General features: G+C 37.4%; 2 protein-coding genes and 3 non-coding genes across 6 annotated transcripts; 4 read left to right on the plus strand and 1 right to left on the minus strand.

Annotated features, from left to right (window-relative positions):
• The first annotated feature begins 2,272 nt into the window (after window positions 1–2,272).
• trnaf-gaa (transfer RNA phenylalanine (anticodon GAA)) lies at window positions 2,273–2,345 on the plus strand. Its single transcript has one exon. It is a non-coding gene; the product is annotated as a tRNA-Phe (tRNA).
• Window positions 2,346–5,783: 3,438 nt separating this feature from the next.
• On the minus strand, window positions 5,784–5,855 carry trnah-gug (transfer RNA histidin (anticodon GUG)). Its single transcript has one exon. It is a non-coding gene; the product is annotated as a tRNA-His (tRNA).
• Window positions 5,856–6,232: 377 nt separating this feature from the next.
• On the plus strand, window positions 6,233–6,304 carry trnae-uuc (transfer RNA glutamic acid (anticodon UUC)). The gene has a single exon. It is a non-coding gene; the product is annotated as a tRNA-Glu (tRNA).
• A 622-nt stretch (window positions 6,305–6,926) lies between these two features.
• On the plus strand, window positions 6,927–8,359 carry LOC132129060 (coiled-coil domain-containing protein 115-like). Of its 2 annotated transcripts, none has more exons than XM_059540483.1 (5): window positions 6,927–7,192; window positions 7,335–7,438; window positions 7,529–7,632; window positions 7,763–7,936; window positions 8,169–8,359. In XM_059540483.1, the coding sequence occupies exons 1-5, from the start codon at window positions 7,085–7,087 to the stop codon at window positions 8,276–8,278; spliced, it is 600 nt and encodes a 199-aa protein (XP_059396466.1). In that variant the 5' UTR covers window positions 6,927–7,084; the 3' UTR covers window positions 8,279–8,359. The 2 variants fall into 2 exon arrangements, with proteins under 2 accessions (XP_059396466.1, XP_059396465.1); XM_059540482.1 differs by having other exon boundaries at window positions 6,931–7,192; window positions 7,757–7,936.
• A 646-nt stretch (window positions 8,360–9,005) lies between these two features.
• On the plus strand, window positions 9,006–12,716 carry LOC132128965 (zinc finger BED domain-containing protein 4-like). Its single transcript, XM_059540378.1, has 2 exons — window positions 9,006–9,680; window positions 10,046–12,716. The coding sequence occupies exons 1-2, from the start codon at window positions 9,531–9,533 to the stop codon at window positions 11,789–11,791; spliced, it is 1,896 nt and encodes a 631-aa protein (XP_059396361.1). The 5' UTR covers window positions 9,006–9,530; the 3' UTR covers window positions 11,792–12,716.
• Window positions 12,717–12,846: the final 130 nt, after the last annotated feature.

The following is a 12,846-nucleotide window of genomic DNA, read 5'->3' on the forward strand; positions in this document are numbered from 1 at the left end:
ACTTATACTCATTGTGCTTTCACACAGGACATGTTTGCAGTCCGCTACTTGGTACGTGAACGATCGCTGCACTGCTGCAGACGCACCGCTCCTGGAACACACTGACGGACCGCAACCGCATGAACGCTGGAATCCGTTAACATGGGTGTGTAAAAAAAAATACAAAACACATACGCACTGCAGACGGAGTATGTGTGAAACAGGCATAAGGTTGTTTGCACCTTGTGCAATGTGGAATTAGTTTACAGCTTTCTCAAGCAGTTTGTGATGCATATTGGAAACAGGAGATGAGCCCCTGGTCTAATGCACCACCTGTCTGGAGAAACCCCTTCTCAAAGACTTACTTTTATTAATTTATTTTATTTGGGTAACACACATATTCTGAATGCCTTCGGCAGAATTCAAATGAGCCATTTTAATCTGGATTAATTCCAAGATTACAGTGAGATTAATCTGTATAAAAAAAAATATACATATATTTTTTTACTTTTATAACAGTTCAGGCATACCTATATGCATATACAATACTGCACCAAACAAATTTGTAAGTGGATAATGTAAACAATAAACCGGCTCCATAGCAGATTGTGAGAGATCAAGGGCTTAGGACGTTCCATTTCAGACCATTGCAAGGGTTCTGTCAGTAGTGGTCACTCATGCATTGTAATCAATGACATACATCTGATTATATGAGACAGAGGGAAGTTTGTGAGTGAAGGGCATAAGAAAACGGACTGGAACGCAGCCAAGCACTACATCTTACATCAGCAATTGAAAATACACATATGTCCCTATGGACATAACAACTATAAGGTCTCCAGTTGGTACTTGCTTTTTTTTTCTTCTTCTTTCAATTATGGATCTTTAAAACTGAGTTTGTTTGAATTTTGATTTGATACTCCAAGATTTTGCATTTTTATTCTTAATGATATATATATATATATATAACAAATAGAGCATTGCGGTAATTAAATTTTTACTGACAACCCAGAAGTTATGATTACCCTGGTTACCTTTACAAAAATCACAATGGGATTTATCCACTGGCTTTTGGATGATCATAGGCTCTGTAATAATAAAAAAGTGTGATTCTTAAACATTTTGTTCATCATAATAATCTTTACAAATAAACACAACTTTATATGTACTTTGAAACCTAAATACAGAAGCAACATAAATAATAATTGCTGACAAAGCTTCGCTTGAAATAGACCAATAGTTGGTGGGGGAAAATATCGGTTATATCATGCATCTTTCCAGGTAGAATTATTATTATTATTATTATTATTTATATTGAGCATGAAATATGGGAACAAAATGAACCTTAACAATTTGTAATTTATGATAAGAATGTTTTATTCAATGTAGCAAATTTTTAAGGGCTGCTTCAAACATAATGAAAGAGCGACCTCTTGTGTTAAAAGAGGAAACACTGTGATGTATAAACGTTCGGCCCTTGCTTTTCCTGTAGAGGGCGGTAGAAGCTGGAAGATTGGGAGATTTCTTTGCTTTTCGCTTGGGGTAACCAAAGTTAACCAATCAAAACGCACCAATGGCGACAGACTGAGTGCTTTTGAAAATACCATAGAAGTGTAATGTGACATAATATTGTGAGGTAACTTCAGTGTGAGAATAATTACTGTAACACAAAAAAGGACAATTGCTGAGTTGTTTTTGTAAAAAAAAAAAAAAAAAAAAAAGTTTGGTTAGTAAGTGGATAAATGATTCTCTTAAATCAGAAGAGAGAGCTCATCTGCTCCCATTAATATATGAACAATTACAGAAAACAGAATTCACAACACAAGTTAAGATCATCAGGTGACCAGTTTTTCTGTTTCAGTTCAGTTTTCATGTGAACCCACTGGTTGGTAAAAATTAGACTATGAGGGTTTTGTTTAATAAAATTTTTTAAAAAGTTACATATTTGTGTTTGTTTTCAGATCATGTCCAAACAAAAATACAAAGCCCATGAGGGATGTGGAGTGGATGTTGGCACAGCGTAGGCCCCCCAATAGAAGTGGTATGTATTGAAAATATCTACTGTAAAAACCTAAACCGCAGTGGCAGCCATTATTTAAACAGATCTCCACAAGATTTTAAATCACAAGTTATCTTTAATAGGAAATATAAAGTCATGTATATCTAATTCACAACTAAAATTAAATGTCTTCTTTTGAGAAGGAAGATAAAGTGTGGGGTTTAGAGTGATAATGTAATAAAGTGATGGCCATTGGCAAGAACTTACAGATTTAGTCCAGAAGGGGTCTTCATGGCCGAAATAGCTCAGTTGGGAGAGCGTTAGACTGAAGATCTAAAGGTCCCTGGTTCGATCCCGGGTTTCGGCATTTTGGCTTGTTGTGGTGAAAAAACTATACTTTTAACCCAAACTGATTTGTTTTAATCCATCATTATTCTATAAATTCTTTTGTTTGTAGTTTTTCATTTTTTAAAGCTAAACGTAAGGACAAATCACCACCACAATACCACACATAAAACATTTCTGTGTATTCATTGATGGATATATAGTAAATAAAGTATTTTCCAATATTTAAAGAAAGTTGAGCCATTTTATTATTTCATAAATACTCATTTAACCAAGAAAGACGGGATTAGAAGAAATCTATAGACTTGTAAAGAACCGATTAGGCTTAATTTATTGTCTCATTGTGCATCTTGAAATGTGATAAATCAGACAGGTGACAGTGATTTAAGGGGTGGAACATTTAAAAAAAAATCTCAGACATAATCATTTAAAAACAGCATACAAAAGAATATTAAGAAAGGCACCTGAGTAGACATAACAGATATAGAGCAACAGTGTCATAAAAACCGGTACATATGAAGCAACCCTGCTGGAGCTGTACTGTGAATATTTAATCAACTATTTCATTCCTGTAATGAATATGACACACTACACTTATGGCATTTTCTTCAACAGATGACACTATATTAATATAAAATTACATTCAAAATATATTATCTCCAAATACTGTATATTACCAAGTAATGCGTACAGTATTTTAGTACTACTTTCATATCCCTTCTATTTTCTACTAGTCTAGCTTCCTTTTAGCTAGACTTTCCTTTTAGTGCTGCTTTATCAAACATGGATTGTGAAGAAGTAGAGGACTGCACCATACAGCTGACCTGTAAGTAATGGTGGATGTTGAACTTAATTGTGCCTTGGAACATACACTATGTTTCTCTGTTTTAAAAGATATAATGTGGGATGAATAACTTTTATAATTGCATATACTGTACAGTGTGTCAAAGATGTTACCTAGAGATACAATGAGTTGCAGGACAAATCTGGAATGATTATACAGGAAGGCCACAACAATCCATATACTGAAGGGACCCCACAGGCACGCCATCACTGTCTCCATGATAACAGTGAATTATCCGCTCTGGAGAAAAGATTTCATATATGGAGGTTAGATACAATGCATAGAGTCAAAGCAAGCATTTTTGTAACTTACATTGCATATCTGCAACTTTGGTATTCAGATGTATGAATATGTTCACAAGACATTAAAGGGTTAGTTCACACAATAATTAAAATTATGCAATTAATAACTCACCCTCATGTTGTTCCAGACCCGTGAGATCTCCGTTTATCTTCGGAACACAGTTTAAGATATTTTAGATTTAGTCCGAGAGCTCTCAGTCCCTTCCTTTGAAACTGTGTGTACGGTATACTGTCCATGTCCAGAAAGGTAAGAAAACATCATCAAAGTAGTCCATGTGACATCAGAGGGTCAGTTAGAATATTTTGAAGCATCGAAAATACATTTTGGTCCAAAAATAGCAAAAACTACCACTTTATTCATCATTGTCTTCTCTTCCGTGTCTGTTGTGTGAAAGAGTTCAAAACAAAGCAGTGTAGTGATATCCGGTTCGCGAACAAATCATTCGATGTAACCGGATCTTTTTGAACCAGTTCACCAAATCAAACTGAATCGTTTGAAACGGTTCGCGTCTCCAATACGCATTAATCCACAAATGACTTAAGCTGTTAACTTTTTTAATGTGGCTGACACTCCCTCTGAGTTAAAACAAACCAATATCCCGGAGTAATTCATGTACTCAAACAGTACACTGACTGAACTGCTGTGAAGAGAGAACTGAAGATGAACACCGAGCCGAGCCAGATAACGAACAAAAGATTGACTCGTTCTCTAGTCAAGAACCGTTTCTGTCAGACGCGTCCGATTCGAGAACCGAGGAGCTGATGATACTGCGCATGTGTGATTCAGCGTGAAGCAGACTGATACACAGCGGATCTGAACTGAACTGATTCTTTTGGTGATTGATTCTGAACTGATTCTGTGCTAATTTTATGAGCACAGGTAAACCGAAGGCTTGAATGAAGGGCAATCATTGCAAATGAAGTCATTAGGTTGAGCGCAAAAGAACCGGTGAACCGTTTTCTTCAACCGGTTTATTGAATTGAACTGTCCGAAAGAACTACATTATGATATGACAAACTGCTTTGTTTTGAACTCTCACACAACAGACACGGAAGAGAAGACAATGATGAATAAAGTGGTAGTTTTTGCTATTTTTGGACCAAAATGTATTTTCGATGCTTCAGAAAATTCTAACTGAACCTCTGATGTCACATGGACTACTTGATGATGTTTTTCTTACCTTTCTGGACATGGACAGTAGACCGTACACACAGTTTCAAAGGAGGGACTGAGAGCTCTCGGACTTAATCTAAAATATCTTAAACTGTGTTCCAAAGATAAACGGAGGTCTTACGGGCTTGGAATGACATGAGGGTAGGTTATTAATGACATCATTTTGATTATTGGGTGAACTAACCCTTTAAAGGAATATTTTCAAACTATTATTTTTTTTAACATCCTAATGATAATGATAAACCAAATAGATTTTGAACCTCACACAGTTGAGAAAGGAAACTTTGGTCTTCGGGAATGATGGTGTAGTATAAAGAGAACCATCCCTCAATGACCCCATGGATGAAGCCACACATGGTGAACCAGCACAGAGCTAACCTCCTCCCTCCACTGAGTCTGCTTCCAGACACCTTACGGCCAGTCAGTGACCAGGTGACGAGCAGCAGTCTCCCGGACACAGAGAACAGAAATATGAGAATCTCTGACATTGAACGGTCATTAGCCACATAGCTGGGAATGGACAGGTTGTGTGGCCAATAGGGGTAATTTATAGTTTCTGCTTCCTTCAACATCTGTAAATGCGGATGAAAGATAAAAACGTTTGTGAGACAAAATGTATAAATGGTAGCATTAGAAAGACTTAACCTAGAGTAACAGATCTTGCACCAGAAAAGAACATACTACATGGAAATTAATTTATACTTACTCTGTGATGCGTTGCGAAATATTTAAGAAAATTTGATTACTTTCCGCGTTACTCTATATGTTGCATATGTGGAGAGCGCAGCAGAAACATCGCGCCACCGAGTCACGGCCTACTAAAAGCCACGTGATTCACGCTGTCCTATCACCATTAGGCTTTGTGGTAGCAAATATGATGTCTATGGGAGCAACAACCCATAGTGAAATGTACTCGGTTTGCAGTTGGAAGATCTTTTCAGAACATGCGTTTAGTCTCGTGATGGATAAGTGTGTATATGCTGTAAGAAATGTATGACATATTTTGAAAAATGTGTACCTTTGTCTCGAAAATCGGGTTTTGTGATTGTCAATCAAATGAATTATAAAATAAAAGAAGCTTCCTAGTAATTTAAAAAAAAAAAAGCACACCTCCTAAGCCGCGTGATAGGGACTTATCCCTGCCGTGACCCGGATTCGAACCGGGGTTGCTGCGGCCACAACGCAGAGTACTAACCACTATACGATCACGGCGAGCTACTGGAGGTGATGGAAGCGTCTAGTGGAGTTGGTATTTTGTATCTATACAGTACTGTGTTTAACCAAGCAATATTTTGACATATGAGCATACTACTTTTTCTAGCCTGTTAATACAACTAGAAAAACAACTAGATGACTAACTACAACTAGATGATTCAAAGTCATTCATAATGCGGCATGTTTATGGTGGCTAGTGAAAATAATGTGAGCTTCTACCATTGATCTTTACGTTTAATCATTGACTAGTGATACGGATACGATGTTGAAAAGACAAACATGAATGACGGACACTTTGATAAAATGAATTTATATAATAACAAAGAAATGACACATACTAAGTTAAAAAGTCTGCTTATTTTCTGTTGTTTATCTCCCATATGGTCTAGCGGTTAGGATTCCTGGTTTTCACCCAGGCGGCCCGGGTTCGACTCCCGGTATGGGAAATAATCTTTTTATTTATTTATTACAGGGACAATGCATATTAATGAACAGTTCTGTCAATATGACAGAGTTAGCCAGAAGGCTATTTTCACATGCAGTCCCTAGACAGATGGTAATAGTCACCCTAAAAGAGAGTAAAAGTACATATTTACATACAATAAAACAATGTAAATATATTTAGTAAAAAGTACTATTAAGCTATGATGTACAATAGAAAAACAAAAGACCAATAATTAGGCAAAAACATGTACACACACAAAACAAACAAAAAACTCCGGGGGCAGCGAGAGCTGGCCTAGTAAGCTAATGTTGACAGATCTGACTTGCCATGAAGTATGTATGCATGATAAAAGTAGCGTGTGTGTGTGTGTGTGTGTTTGTGTTTGTTTATGTTTTACGAATTCGAGTCCATACTTTAAAAAGCCACAAATACATCAAGCGAAATATTCAGCACGTTCAGATTACACACAAAACACACTAAGTGAACATTTTATTATACAACCCATATTTTTGGAAAAAATATATTAATGATAACTTAAACGCTTTTTGTGCTACATATAAATCCTGTTAATACTGCATTCACAAAACTCGTACTAAACTACGCAATCTACGTAACAGTTAACTGATGTCATGTGACTTCTTGTCACGTGACCGGTAAAAGGTTCTTAACGTCACTCGGAAAGCGTTCGACAGGAATACTACTCGTTTCATTCTTCATTAAGTCATTTATTTTACTACTGGTTATTATTGTTTGGTTCTGTTTAGCGGATAAAACGACAGAAATGCGTGTTGATCAACAGCTTCGTTTGGACGAGCAGTTGCTGCTTTTCATGGACCAGCTCGAGGCTCTGGAGGAGAAACGACATAAACTTAATTCCCTTATAGAGGAGGTGAAACGTGCAAATACACTTGATTAGTTTGAGCACATATTCATATTGGGAATGGAATCCAACTTGTCCATAATTACGTATTTGCACGCGAATTATTTTTATTTGTATTCTTAATATAATTAGATGTATTTTCTTAACACAGGGATGGTTTTCAATTGCCAAAGCACGTTATTCAATGGGAAATAAGCATGTCTCCTCTCTGCAGTACGCTAGTGAGATGGAGCCGCTTGTTTATGTTGAAACCAGGTTAGTAGAATATCATGCGATTAAATAACATCTGATTTGTGTGTAAGTCTTAATCATTTACATAGATCACTGTGCTTGGCTTAACAACAGTATGTTGGAAGATGGGACAGCTGAGTTCAAATGTGAGAGAAAAGAGAATAAAACAGAAGAATTGAAGAGGAACGCGATTGAAGACATTGGAGTGAAAGAGACCGGTATGTCAGATTTAAATTACTGTATTATGTTTTGATTTAAGTCAAGTCTTTCCAAAGTGTTGCTTGTTTAGGGACCTAAAGCTGTAATTGTATGATTGTCTGTTCATGACAACATTATTGAAAGTTTCAGGTCTCAGAAGGCGAATAAATACCATCCAAAAGGTTAAAGAGGAGGATCAGGAGACAGACCCTCAAGTAAAAACAAAGGCAGAGTCATCCACACCAGAGCACAGGGATCCTTTGAAGTGGTTTGGAATCCTTGTACCACAAAATCTGAAACAAGCTCAGTCTGCATTTAAAGAGGGTGAGCTCTTTTGTCTTTTATAAATATTATTTGCTCATGCTATATTTAATTCTGTCCCTCTGTAGTATATCGATGTGGTGTGCTTTGCTGTATGTTTGCTATGTAGCATATATATGAAGAATTATTTCGATATGATTTATTTGTTTTATGGAAATACTGTGTCTTGTATACTGGGTTTATTTAACGGTTAACACTTTTTTTTTTTAAACCCCCCCCCCCAACCCCCCCACAGTCATCACTCTCTCAGCAGAAATTGCATCTCTACAAAGTGCAATAATTGCTATAAGAAAAGAGATGCAGGGACAGATGAAGGAAAAGCAACCGAAGACCGAGAAGACTTAGCCAGAAATGGAAAACGAATAACTGTGATCTTATTCACTTTCATCTGTAATTAAGATTTATTAAAAATGTGTATGAACCAAATGAAGCCATAGTCTTTAACTCAATTTTACTGTTTTGAAAAATATCAGATGTTTGACATGTCACAAAATCACTGAAAACACTATAATTAAATGAACAGAGTTGTTTTCTTAATAAAAATATTTTTGATTAGCCATATTATCTTTTTTTGAGCAGTAATGCACAGTTAAATTCAGGATAATCCTAAACTTATAAAAGTACTACAACAATAAGATACTTTTTCAGTACGTTAGTTTTTGAGAACTATATGGTTGAACATAATTTTGTCATTTTAAATGTAAATACTCCTGCAATCATTAGTTATCAGATATTTCCTGTCAAGTCACGTTTATTTGTATAGTGCTTTTGACAATACAGATTATGTCTAAGCAGCTAAGTAATAGGAAAAATAGGAGAATCAGTTATGGAAACTCAACTAAGGAGAGAGTTCATATTCTGATGTGAAGCAACTCTAAAAGACAACAGTGTCTTGGATTAGATCAAATAATTTAATTGTTGGTTCAATGTAATTGTAACTTTTTCTTGACGTCAAAAATTCCTGCTGAAACCTCGAAAAACAATACGTGAAAAACGAGCACGAGCAGTAAGTATCAGGCGCGTCCTCGCTTCTTGTCTGCTTGAGCTATCAGATTACATTTAATCGCTGCATTAAATTTAACGCACAAAACGAGATGTAACACATCCCGATCTTTGTTGTGGTACCTTTATTAGCCTTGTATCAAGCTGTAGGTGCCTATTCACGAATAAAATCAAAACATTCAAACAGAGCCGGAATGGTTAATAAATAAATATATTCCCCATTCGCCGTCTACTTCCTGGTGTTCATCGGAAAAGAGCTGTTAGCGGATAACGATGTTTACGGTCGGAACCGTCACAACGCATAATATCGTTTGCGCGCTCGCGCAGATTTGATGGACGTCTGTTATTATATTTTTACTGAGCCGTGTAACCGAGAAGATATTTTCACAATCAGTGTCAGACCAGGTGAACAAGCGATCTCGGTCAGATTACTATCCTTTTATCTCTATGATGAGACGAGGCTGTTAACATTGATTCCCAAAAACTAGATTAATATTTGATACAAAACGAAAGAGAATATCACATATTGTTCTCGGTTTCTAAGTGTTATTCTTACTGTATTGATGCTCATATCGTGGAAGATTTAAGATCACTGATGGCGTCAAAATCTAGGGTCTCCATTCTGGATTACTTCAATATCGTCTGTGAGGGAGAAAATGGCAAAATTGAATCAAACTGCAAAGCTTGTGGAACAAGGATTCAGGCTAAACGGACAGTTACTTCTAACTTTGTTACGCATTTAAAGGTAAGGGTTAATTTTTTAAAATGAAACAGTGCTTTGCGTCTAATAACATGACAAATACGAGAGTTTTAACCATGCCTTGACACTATTCAGGGTAATAGAGATTTAAGATATGAATTAAAATGGTAATTTCCTGGTCAATATAGAAATTAATAATATATGTTTTTTTAAAATGTGCTGTGTAAGTGCAATTTCTTTCAAGTGAGTTTATGATAAACACATGCCTGAAAATAATAGAAGTTCAATAGTCAGAAAGTGCGAGAATCTTTAATATTCTGTTATTCATGTGTGTTTAGATATATGTTTACATGATCATGTATATTGTGTTCTATATGTATTTCACCTGTATATAATTGTCACATTCACAGCGCAAACATCAGGCCATGTATGATGAGTTTGTGAGGAAGAAAGATGTGAAAAGGGAGGCAATGCAGATGTCTACCGGCCCTCCAAGTGGCAGAGTGATCTCTCAAACCAGTGCTGGGATGAACAAGTTTGAGTACAGTGACCCTCGCCAATCCCTAATATCAGAAGCTATTGCCAAGATGATCATCCGAGACCTGCAACCAGCAAAGATAGTGGAATATGAGGGTTTTCGTGAGCTTCTTCAGCTCCTGGAGCCCCGTTACATACCCGTACCATGCCATTATATACAACAGCAGCTCCTGCCAGCCTACGTCTCCCAAGTCCAACTAGCCGCCAAACAGGCTCTAAAAGGAGCCGAGTCCTGCAGTGTGACCCTTGACCTGTGGAGAAGCAGCTCTGCAGGTTACAACAGTGGTGCTGGGTTTCTTGGAGTGACTTGCCATTTCATTAACGCAGACTGGCACATCAGATCCACTCTTTTGGCATGCTTACCTCTTCCAGACCACAGCAACACTCAGCAAATGCTCAGCGAGTTTGATGAGATCTCCGAATCACATGGCATGTCTGGAAAAGTGTTTAGAGTCGTCGCAGATTTGTCGCCCTGTGAAAACAGATCTGCTTTTCGTCTTCCTGGGTTCAGTCTCATTGGAAATGGTGAAGAAGAGGAGGAAGATGGTAGCGAAGAAGAGTCTAGTGACACCAAAGAAACCATTAGTAGCAACGAGAACTGCAAGTCTTTAGATCAGTGTCTTGGTCGAAGTAGGATAGACTGCTTTGCTCGATTGCTAGCTCAGTGTGTTAAGGAAGGAGTTTGCGCTTCCCCTCAGATATCAGTCCCTCTAAACAAAGCAGCCCGCCTGTATAACTACATAATTGCTACAGTGGCTCCTGAAAAACTTGTTCAAGTGTTCAGCTCCAGTACCTTAACAAATTGTCTCTCATCCACAGACAAGTGGAACGCTCAGTTAAAAATACTGCGGCAAATGGTGGAGTCAATGGATTTTCTTGAGGACATTGTGGATATAAATGACCTAGTCCTTGGCAACTTAGAAAAAGCAGTACTACGGGAGCTGGTTGAGGTGTTGGAGCCTTTTGAGGAGGCCTCAGACATGGTCCAAGGAGACAAGCACGTGTCCATCAGCCTAGCCCTGCCCTGTGTGCTAGGTCTGCGCAAGCACCTGGCTGAGATCGTAACTCACCAGTGCTCTGGGATCGTGATGGGATTGTCTCAAGCTCTGGACCGCAGACTGGCAGGCATTCTTGAGGACCCTCTTTATGTAACAGCCACCACCCTGGACCCACAGTTCAAGCTGTCCTGGAGCAGTGACAGCGACTGGCACAAACAGGTGCTTCTGGAAGAGGTTGGAAAGCATACTCGGCCTTTGAGTCCACTAGAACATCACTCAGAGGCCCAGCCATCACCATCCAAACGCTGCAAGCTGTTCTCTTTCATTAAGCAGAGGCCGATGGCCCAGGCCAAAACTGTGGAGCAGGAGCTGTCCACATATCTCCACGAAGAACCCACAGACGAGGATCCACTACAATACTGGAAACGCAAGTCCATTGATTTCCCTCTGCTCTCACAAGTAGCCAAAAAAGTTTTTACTGTGCCAGCAACAACCACATCAGTGGACCAGATATTTAACCTGGTTAGCAAGACACTCAGACCAGAGCAATGCCGACTTCTGCCAAAAAACCTGGACACTCTGATTTACTTGAAGGCTAACTATAGGATACTCTGGTCCTAAATGCAAAGAGAGCTTATACTGATATCAAACCAAACACCTCAAATGCAAAGTGGGGATTGTGCCTGATATAATATCTATAAAAACTGTACATTTACCCCAAAGTAAACAAAATCTTGTCAGCAAAAAAAAAAAAAAAGAAAAATGTTTTTAGTTATTGTACAAAAGGCTAGACCTAAATTAGATAAATTAATTAGCTATTATAGGTAACAATTTATAATAACTTTTATATTTGTCTGTCTGTCTCCTAACTATATGAAAATATAATGCGATTTGATGAAAAAGGAAATTAAAGTTATTATAAAGTGTTTACCTATTTACCTATTATGGCACATTATCAGATGCTTTATTGCAGACATTTCTAAACATTATGTTCTGTCTACTAAATTTCACCACCCAAAAATGTAATGGGATCAAATAAGTGCAGTGCACATTGTACCTATCCTTGATTAATTGTTAAATATTTACATAATAATTCTCCTTCACTATCAGCATGATGTAGAACCCCAGAAAACACACTATTCTTCCAGCCAAAGGCTTTCTCAGAACACCTTTAAGAAATAGAATAGTACATTTACAGCTAAATTAAACATTACGTTATCACACATTTGGTGTATATTAGTTAGCTTTATATTAATCTAAGAATTGGTCAAAAAGAGTTACAGTGAGGCTGGCAAGCTTTTTGTGTGGGTTCTTTGTGTACAAAATCCACCCAATAGAAAAACTGCAGGCAGGATCTGTACTTGAAAATAATTACATTTCAGGCCTATGGGGAATCAGAGAATGCTGATGGTGGACTGCAGTCTTGCAAGGCTGAATGGAGAGCAGTCAAGCCAGTGGGATATTAAGAAGAGTTGTTGTGCATTAAGGAACTTTTGTTGTGAAAAATACTTTTCAATTTCATTAAAAAAGTGTTTGTTATCAAACCCTGACTTTTTGTCCTGTCATAACTGCATACAATAACATGCCAAAGGTTTAGCAATTTCACTGTCTTTACAACACAATCACTGATGTCAGTGTGTACATTTACAGTTATAACTACAGCACTCTTGTGCTAA

Source organism: Carassius carassius, chromosome 46 (assembly GCF_963082965.1).
Source record: "Carassius carassius chromosome 46, fCarCar2.1, whole genome shotgun sequence".
NCBI classification, from domain to species: Eukaryota; Metazoa; Chordata; class Actinopteri; order Cypriniformes; family Cyprinidae; genus Carassius; species Carassius carassius.

Excerpts from the sequence above, each read along its gene's own strand:
- LOC132129060 (XM_059540482.1), top strand. The coding sequence starts at position 7,085 with ATGCGTGTTGATCAACAGCTTCGTTTGGACGAGCAGTTGCTGCTTTTC. Across the intron at positions 7,439-7,528 it reads CTTGTTTATGTTGAAACCAG|TATGTTGGAAGATGGGACAG; the intron begins GTTAGTAGAATA and ends GCTTAACAACAG. Across the intron at positions 7,633-7,756 it reads CATTGGAGTGAAAGAGACCG|TTTCAGGTCTCAGAAGGCGA; the intron begins GTATGTCAGATT and ends CATTATTGAAAG.
- LOC132128965 (XM_059540378.1), top strand. The coding sequence starts at position 9,531 with ATGGCGTCAAAATCTAGGGTCTCCATTCTGGATTACTTCAATATCGTC. Across the intron at positions 9,681-10,045 it reads ACTTTGTTACGCATTTAAAG|CGCAAACATCAGGCCATGTA; the intron begins GTAAGGGTTAAT and ends TCACATTCACAG.